The following is a 9,502-nucleotide window of genomic DNA, read 5'->3' on the forward strand; positions in this document are numbered from 1 at the left end:
CCCGTCTGCGCGCGCTCGGTCGGTGTCGGCCTCTTGCGCCCGGGCACGTTCTTTGCAGAGGACGACGTCAAGTCCCCGCTGGAGCTGCAGGGAGCGACGACATTCCCCTCGCGCCCGCAGTCGCCATCTCCCCTTGAGACCTCCCAGGCCAGACTCCCCTACCGTGGAGGGAGGGAGAGAGGGAGGGAGGTGGCGTGGGCAGGTTAAGCCCAGCTGAGCCCGCCGCCCCGGGGCCGTGCAACCCCCCCAGAAATGTCGAGAGCTATGGGCACCCTGGCGCCAAGGAGACCTGGCGTAGGCTGCCCGAGCTGCAGCTCCTCCCGTTTGCCTGCCCCAGCCGAGCAGAGGCCAGGGAAAGACAGATGGCAGGGTTCACCCCACTGGCATCTCTTAAGCGCCTATCAAGAATTTCAGAGTATAACCTTTGCTCTGGGTTTTTATTACTCGCCCCTTCTGACCAGGGGAGAGGGCGTGCTGCAGCCTGCATGCAGCGCGTAGGCTGCCCGAGCTGCAGCTCCTCCCGTTTGCCTGCCCCAGCCGAGCAGAGGCCAGGGAAAGACAGATGGCAGGGTTCACCCCACTGGCATCTCTTAAGCGCCTATCAAGAATTTCAGAGTATAACCTTTGCTCTGGGTTTTTATTACTCGCCCCTTCTGACCAGGGGAGAGGGCGTGCTGCAGCCTGCATGCAGCGCTGGAGCCAGCACTGCTCGGCTGCTGAAGCACTTGACTGTCAGTTGCTCAGTGTTCCCATCTCCAGCTCCTCATCCTCCTCCTCTGACCAGCTCAAGCTGTCATCCAGGTCCTCTTCCAGCACTGCCCTGGGCTCCTCTGCATTGGCAGCCTCCTGCTCCTGCTTGCCACAAGAATGTGACCTGCTTTGGGGGAGCTCCAGTGTGGTCCAGGAGCCAGAGCTGGCTTTGCAAAGTACAATCTCCACCTTGGTAGCAACCATGCTCACAAAGCTCTTCTCTACTTTGATGACCTAGGGAGACAGGAAGGTACGGTGAGTGGGGCAGGGAAGGGCAGGCAAGCACATGCTCAGCCTTCTCCTTAATGACAGAGCCATGCCAGAGGAGAAAAGAGGAGAAATTTCTTCTTCGTGTGTGCCAGGAGACAGAGCAGGATGACACCTGGGCTCCAGCCCAGCTTCCTAGTTACACCTAAGCAGCACTGCAGCGTGAGTACCAGGCTCGTGAGAGCACAGCTAGCCGCAGTCACGCACCTAGCAGGACAGCTCGCGGGCAGCACACACCAGGAGGAAAGGTAAGAAATGCACATGCAAATTCCTGAGTCTCACAGCTCCTCCCCAGCCGGCAAGCAGCTGAGAAATCAGCAAGGGAGTCTCTCCCTTCACCCCGCTGCCTGCCCACAGACCTGGCAGGATTACAGAGGGAGACAGAGACCCACTGAGCCAAAAACCCTTTGGGACAGTCTGAGACAAAACCCAGAATGCTTACAGAGCTGGCAGCTATGTCCAGCTCTGCTGTTAGTCCAAGATCGATTGATGTAGCTACTGCCAGCCTCTGAAACAGCCCTCCTCACAACCCCTAAGGCATTTCCTAGCAGATATGGCTATAAATGCTTGTAGGCATTTATTCCTCAGGTGAGCGATCCCAACAAGGGCAAGCCAGCACTGTGGCAGTATTTAAAAGAGTAGCCACGGTGCCCCAGGTAGTGCAAGGCAGTCAGATGGGCACAAAGCCCAGGCACAGTCTTGGGGTGACTCTCAGGAGATGCTGACAGTATGGGATCACTAGAGAAAAAAACTAATTTTCCCCTCAGCCTTTGCTGCTATAGAAAGCTGGAGGTCTGGAGATAAATAGGTCTTTACTGTGACAGCCATGGTGGAGTTGTGCTCTGCAAGGCTTTGAGAGCTGACAATGAGTTATACCAAGGGAGGGACTATGATACAGCTGTTTGTTCCAGAGATGTGCCAGCTGAGGAGGAGATGTCATCCTGGGGGCCACAGCATTTATGTGCACTAGTACAGTCAAAGTCTGCCTCATGCTCCATCCATGGGAAAAACTCTGCAGATATTGCAGCAACAACCATTCTGCTGCTTTTTGGAAAGTGTAAGAATATTGACTATGGAGAGAGTAATTTTCCTTACTGGGAGCCTATGTGTACAGCTGTAAATTATTCTGCCAAGGCACAGGCCACCCAGCCCCACACAGACTTACTGGAATAGGGAAATCAAAGTAAACAGGATCTTACCCCCCAGAGTTCCAGTTCTGCCTGGAAAACTTTATTCCCTTCAAAGATTATATGAACTTCAAGCTGAAAGATAACAGAAAATTATGAGTGGGTAGCAGAACACTGCCAGAGCTCTTCCCCTGGTCGGTGCCGCTGCCTTCCAGCACCACAATGCATCCCATGTCCTGGCTCCAGTGTAACAGTCTGGTGCTCCCTCGGGCACCTGGGAGCATTTCCCTCCCTTCAGAGCATGCCAGGTTCACCGTTGACACCAGTGGAGGGGTTCAAGGCCAGCCAACCCACCCGCTGAAAGGCGCTGAGCCAGAGGGGCTGGGCAGATGCTGCTGCAGCAGCAAAGCCACCAGGCTCTCAGCTCAGGACTGAAGGTCAGCAGCGCCAACCCCAACTGCAGCAACAGACCTAACAGGCCATCAAAGAGCACCCTACACCCGGCCAGCTCCTGGCTGTTGGCTCACCAAAATCAGGTGCCATGAAAGCCCCCCCCAGCTCTGCCAGGGCACTCACCACGGTGCGGTTGGCTTTCACACTGCTGAGGGCAGGCAGGGGGTTCTTGGCATAGACCGTCACCACCACCTGGCTGCTGTTCTGGTGCCAGTCCTGCCGGCACGACACTGCCTTCTTGTCCTGCTGGCAACAGGAACCCATTACAGCACATGCCAAACAGAGGGGGGGTGTCTGTGCCAGAGGATGCTCCTTTGCACATCTCCTTCACAGAGCACCAGGTGAGGTCAGCATCAGCTAAGCAAGATCAAACCCTGCCTTTCATTCAGGTTTTCAAGGGAAGGTGGTTCCTGTGAAGCTGGCCAGACCCTGCCAGGCTGTGCTGTGCAATGTGGGGCATCTGTGCTGTGCTTGGGGTTGCTCCAGAGGGCGGGTTAAGACTAGAGCCATCCCCTTCTTGTTGCAGAGTCACACTGCTATGCCCAAGCTCATAGGTGCTGCCCACAGGAAACTCAGTCTGGTGGGCACAGCAGGGGCTATTGCTGGACATGGATCATGCCACCATGCTAAATTTGGGAAACAGATGAGCTCAAACTGGCCATGTTTCACCTTCTTCCACAGGACCTTCACCTCATCCTTGCCACAGGAATTTCTGAGCATCACCAGGAGACAAAACCCATGCAGTCCTCATCCTTGCCAGCTGAAGAAAAGCCCCAGGAGGAATCCCAGCCTCAAACTCATGTGACAATTAGCATAAAGCATCTGCATCACATCACAGTTCATTCACTGCAGCCTCCTTTACCTCTACTAGATATTTTCTGCTCCAGAATAAGAACAGACTGGGTTCAGAGGAACATGATGCACTCTCAAGGATATCCTGGGTTGCTTCGGTGCAACTTTCCCAGCCAAGAGCTTTCCTGGGGAAACTTACACACATATATATACACACACCGTAGTGGGAATTGGGATCTTCTCCCCATTGCCCTGCTGCAACACCATGTTGCTATGTAGATGAGGCCCATCCTGGGAAGCAGTTGCAGAGGGAAAGCTTCATTAAAACCAAACTCAATCACCTGCAGTCATCTGTAAAAACATTTTTTTTCCCCCCCAGGGCTTTTCCTATGCCCAGCTGCCTGTCCCTGTGCAGCAGCCTGCAGTGCTGGTTGTGCCATGCCTGGGGCCAGCTCCTGCCACATTCAGCTTTGTACTGTCCATCTGACCATTGTACGTGAGAGCTGACACATTTTGTGAATGCTGGAGCAGCATTTTAAACATCAGGTGGGTGAAAATTAGACATTCAAACCCCAAGAAGTTGTCTGTTGGCAATTATGAAAATTGAGATAATTAAATGCAGAAACCTGTGTGAATGCAGAGCAAGGGAAGGACCACTCCTCCAGTGCCAGTAATAGCACTCTGCTCACAAGAGTCACCCCTGCCAAAAGCCCTCTTACCCCCTTCCCCATCCAGCAATGCTGCCCACTGCTGCAGCCTGGTTGCTCCAGGAAGACGCCAAAGTCCGTTGTTTTGACTCTGCAGCAGCTCCAGTACTTCATCCTGGGGAAAGAAGGGTGACCTGAGTGGGGAGTGCCCAAGGGAGCAGGAGAGGGGATCACAGTACACTTTAGGGTGGTGGGGGAGAGGGGCTTGGAATCAGCAACTCCCCCTGCCCATCTGTCACCCCGGGGGGTGTCACCCACGACTGTAGGAACTGCACTGCTGAGGCCACACAACCTTGCAATGCAACGCCTCCAGCCCTCAGCAGGATCAGTTTGCTCCCTGGTAAAGGGCTGTTGCTTACCCCTCATGAAAGACAGGAACACCAGGATGGAAAGTGCAAACCTCTGTGTTGCTCTCTGGGCCCCGGTAGACCTGCAGATCAAGAAGCAGAGGAAAAGTTTAATCTGTGCCCAATGGCATGGGCAGCCAGGTGTTTGCCCATTGGTGCTTATCCTTGCATAGGGCACAGCACGATGCTCAACATTATCAGGTCCAGCATCTGTGAGGATTTACTCTGGAACTAAGTCCAGCCAGCAGCCTGGCACCAGTCCCTGCTTCCTGCCGGCAGAGCAGCCACCCTGGCCTCACTGGCATCCCAGCACCATCCCCCTGACCCTGGCAGCAGCCCTTCCATATGTCCCCTCTGAAACATGGACTGGTCTCAGCCTGAACACCACAGAAACTTGCTCCAAGGTGCAAGGGGCCCTTCATCTATCCTGTCCATGAACATGTCAGCCTCATGTCCTCATCCACTTCCCACTTTTTTCTCCCTGCTCACCCTCTACTGCTTTCCAAGCATCCCAGCCCTCCTGCAGCGTGGTATCCCTAGCACATGCCTTGAGGCAGGCTGGGAGTCCTACACAAGGTGGCCATAGGGCAAGATAGAAAGCAGTCTGTTCTGCATTAATTAAGTACAAGTGGGAATTATTCTACATGCATTTTACCCATATCCTGAATATGTGCTGTATTTCCTTGCAAGCAATTAGCAGCAGTGAAACGCAAATGTACCACCAATCTAGGAACCTGGAAGTTTCTTGCAGGACTGTGGCTGGAAAGAAACAGAGGCAGGAGGGGCATATGGAACTGGTGTTCACTGCCACCTCCCACCTGCCCAGCACCCTGCCCCACACCTGGTGGCAGCTGGGAGACGAGCCCTTGCAACAGCCCTGTGATGCTCCCGCCGTGCGGCACAGGTTGTGCAAAGATGGAACCCGGGCAGGTACTCACCATCTTGCAGGCTGCATTCTTGCAGGTGGTACCAGCTGTCACCTGGGCAGCCACCTCCCCTGCAAGAGCAACACAGCTTCACCCCAGGGCACGCACTGCATTGCATCTGCCCACCCCCAGACCCTCTGCAGCCCCACTGCCAGCTCCCAGCTTAGCACGCACAGCCCCCGAGAAGAGTCCATAGAAACACACCTCCGAGATGCAGCCCTGTGGGTTTGCAAGGGGATGAGCATGCAGCACCCACCAACCTGCACCAAACGTGCCATGCAAAACCGCATGCTGATCTTCCCATGTGCAACCCCATCCACCAGCTCATCACTACCTGCACAACTGCCCTCCGGTGCCTCGTCCTTGGAGGACAGGTTCAGCTTCTCTAGTACCTGCTCCAGAGACCTGGATACTTTAATTGGCAGCAGTTGTCTCGGCTCATCAGAGCTGGGAAACAGCAGCAGCAAAGGCCAAGTGGGTCTTTTTTGTGTGCAATTTAAGTGTCTTTGCCTCTCCTGAGGTAGCAGCAGGGCAGGACACACACAGAAGCAGCAGCACAGCAGGGTGAAACTGTTAGCTGAGCCTGTCTCACCTTGGTCTTTCCCGCTGCATCCTCTCGGCTGATTTCTGTCCTTGTATGATGAGCTCCTCCACTGCTTGGGCTTTTCGCTTGTCTGAGGTCTCCTCTTGGCTGAAAGGCTCAGGTGGCTTCTCTTTGCTATGAAACCCCTTTGTGCATCCCTGAGCAACAGAGGCAGGCTTGATGCCCGCTTTGCCCTCCTTAATTTGGCAGCTGCTTCCAAACCCTGTGAGCTTCTGTGCTCTGGTGGATCTGCATCCTGCAGGGATGGGCTCTGACCCTGCACCAGCGCAGGGGCTGCATCTGAGGGATTTCCAGGGACAAGATGGTGTGGCAGCCTTGCCAGAGCTATGGCAGACAGGTCTCATCTGTGCTCCACCCCTGCCTGGCAGCTGAAGGGCAGCAAGAGTCTCTCCTTGTCCCTGGGCTTCTGCTGCCTCCTCCCCCACCCCAGGACTGCTCAGACATTCACAGCTGTGCTGCCACTTTGGACATTTGTGTTTATCCCACAGGATCCTGGTGGGAGATCCCAGCCCCTTCCAGCAACCTTCTCTGGGAGTGCCTGTCCCTCACCTTGGGAGCAGCACTCTTACTTGCAGGCTGCTTGGACGCAGATAGGAAAGCCCCAGCTGGCAGGGCAAAGGGCGCAGCCTTGGTGAGGGATAGGGATGGGAGAGGAGAGGACAGGGCAGGGGTGAGGAGGAGAGGACAGAGGAGTAGCGGGCACTTTTTGGACTGGCAGGTCACTCACCTTTATGGAGAGAAATTCAGAGAAGTCTGTTGTGCGTTTCTTGCAACAAGACCAGCCCTAGGCACCAGGAGAAAACAAACTGGTCAGGTGTGGGCAATCCTGCTGGGCACAAAGTCCCTCTCTGCAGCTGCAGCCCCAGCTCCTGCCCTACCGACCTTCAGCGCATCGTGGAAGATGGGGATGCCCGGGTGATACAGGCAGGAATCTGAAAAGGGAAAATCAGGCAGAACCTTTCAGGAGAAGCAATCCTGCCCACAAGCCACCCATGACACCCAGCACCTCCTAAGCCAGCTCCTGCCGTGCAGACTGCCTGCACGGGGCTTAGCTCAGCCCTGCTTGTCAGCTCAGGCTACAGCCTGGGAACATGGCACACGTTCCCACTCCCCCTGGTGCAAGGCAGCCTAGCCCACATACCCTTGGCATTGTGCTCAGGATCAAACCTCTGCCCGCAGCCCTTGTTGTAGCACAGTGAGGCCATTGCTCCCGGGAACGTGCGGCGTCCTTCACTCCTTCCACAAAAATCCCATCCCGTGGTCTCTCCTCTGCTTCCCCACAGCTTCCAGCCCCAGGACGTGGCTTTGCCTATCTTTAGAGGCAGCTGGAGGAGGTGGCTGGTAATTGGAGAGCAGGCTAAAGACGGATATAGCAGCAGGGCAGCTGGCGCAGGACGCCCCTGCTATCTCGAGAGGCGTTTCTGTCCTGCTCCTGCACATAGCAGAGGGAAGGGGTGCTGCAGCGTACCTGGGGTGGGCAGAGGGCTTGCATCACCCTGGTGCTCACACTCAGCTTGGGGCAACCTGCAACTCCTCTTGACCAACTGCTCTGTTTTTTTAGTGTTTTTAGAAGCAGTTGAAAGTTTCCTGAAAAAGAAAAGACTTCCCAGAGTCCCAGGGCAAAACCTGTGCTGATCACCCCAGCCCCAAGAGGCGTGACCATCTGCTAGACAGGGGAAACAAGGGACCAAAGCAGTGCATGTGGCCAAGACATCCTTCAAGGCAGGGTCTCGTACAACCCAAGGATGAAAACTTTCCCATGAAAGATCATTGTCATCACTGAAGAAGGACACAAAATGTTACATAGTCCCCCTGTACCCAGGAAGGGTTTGCTTGGGCTCCCTGCTCCTATTCTGGGACTCAAGAGTTTTCCTCTACAAATAGGAAACCCTCTTGAAATCAAAGGTTTCACTTAGTTCCTATAAGCATCTAAACCAAGTATTTTTTGTTGTTGTTGTTCCTGTTTGCAGAGACACCTGTTTCCTGGACTGGGAGAGTGTTTCTGCTCAGGAACAGGGTTCCATATAAGCCCTTGGCACTATCAGGTAACACAAAGGGCAGGTCCAGGCAGCAGCTGCCCAGGGAGTCTGCTTGGTAGGGCAAGCCACAGGGTCTGCCATGGCTGATGTAATCCCAACCCTGGCCCATATTTGTTTAACCTGGTTAATGCCCCTACAACAGCCTGCAGGGTCTGCTGCAACCCCAAGAGGATCTCCAAAGTCCAGAGTTAGGATGAAACCTTGCCAAAGTTCTGGAGCTCACCAGGGAGATGGCTTCAGACTCATTTCATTCTGCCTTGCTGCTCCATCTCCAGCTCAGTTCTGCCATCCACACCTTGAGCCACCCTGGTCAGCAACCACATCAGGCTTTTCCTTGTCATCTTGTTAGCAAGGAAGACAGCCCTGCCAGAGGGGGAGCCATGCATTTGCCACCAGCCCCCCTTATACCTGGATAGCCTGTGTATATATATACACCTACATCCAAGCAAAAGCTATGAGGGCACTGGGGAACTGCCACACCACCACGAGCCACATGGCTGATGCCTCCCCTGAAGGACTGCAGTACCTTAAGACATATTAAATGACCCAACAGTCCCAAAGGCAGATAGAGAAGAACTGCTGACATCCAGAGCCTCTGCTCAGGCTGGGGGGGATCACCCGGGGCCCAGGAAGCTGGGCAGAGCCCTGTGACCGGGGAGTCTGCAGTCCTGGGGCTGAGCAGAGCTATAGGGTTTCAGATCTCCTTGTCCTTTCCACAGGCCGTCAGCAAGGCTGCAGCTGCCGCCACCCTGTGCCAGGGAGAATCTGGAGCTCGGGTTACCTCACATGCCTCAGAGGAAACACCAACAGGATGCTGTGGCTGACCCCCACACTGAGGCTTGTTGCAGAAGGACCAGCAGGTAGCCGGGGATAGGGGAAGAGAGGACACAGCCAAGCAGAGCCCCCCTAGCACCCGAGGAGCAGCAGCACCGCTCTGCCCTGGCTCCTCTGCTGCACTGCTGAAAGTGTCTGCAGGCAACAGACTCAAAAGAGCGACTCAAAAGACAGAACCTACTGGGAACATAGTAGTGACATACAGTAAATGGAGGTGTCCACAGCTCCTGGCCCAAGTAGACACTTCCCAGGGAGTACAAGGTGAGTGGGTACAGTCTGGGAGACAGACACAAGACATCTACCATGAAACAGAGAAGAGCTTGAAAGGAAGTGCCCAGTCAGACAGCAGCAGACTCAAGCTGAAGCTGGTGCTTTAAAAATCAGGGAGAAGATGAGGTACAGGTGATGGCAAAGAGCATGCAGCATCTACTTTGAATATGTGGCTTCTGGCAGCTGCATTTGTGCCACGGGGCTGTGTTGCTGAGTCCAGCCCTCCTCTGTGGCAGAGCTCCAAGTAAAGCAGAAGTAAGTGTGTGAGCTGGCTGAGCAGGGACAGTCATGACCAACACCTTTGAAACAGCTTGCAAGGGGGGGGCTAGCTGAGAATTAAAGATAATTCTTGTTTGGAATTTGTGCACTTAATTTGATATATAACA

At 54.6% G+C, this 9,502-nt stretch overlaps 1 protein-coding gene across 1 annotated transcript; it reads right to left on the reverse strand.

Moving 5' to 3' along the window:
- Positions 1 to 732: 732 nt before the first annotated feature.
- On the reverse strand, positions 733 to 7,222 carry LOC103772523 (cysteine and histidine-rich domain-containing protein 1-like). Its single transcript, XM_008939856.1, has 11 exons — positions 7,115 to 7,222; positions 6,856 to 6,905; positions 6,701 to 6,757; positions 5,962 to 6,110; positions 5,704 to 5,816; positions 5,382 to 5,440; positions 4,456 to 4,526; positions 4,109 to 4,211; positions 2,721 to 2,840; positions 2,217 to 2,279; positions 733 to 984 (listed from the first exon to the last, which is right to left on the reverse strand). The coding sequence occupies exons 1-11, from the start codon at positions 7,176 to 7,178 to the stop codon at positions 733 to 735; spliced, it is 1,101 nt and encodes a 366-aa protein (XP_008938104.1). The 5' UTR covers positions 7,179 to 7,222.
- Between the last annotated feature and the right edge of the window lie 2,280 nt (positions 7,223 to 9,502).

The sequence above is a fragment of the Merops nubicus genome, unplaced genomic scaffold (genome assembly GCF_000691845.1).
Source record: "Merops nubicus isolate BGI_N331 unplaced genomic scaffold, ASM69184v1 scaffold48484, whole genome shotgun sequence".
NCBI lineage: Eukaryota > Metazoa > Chordata > Aves > Coraciiformes > Meropidae > Merops > Merops nubicus.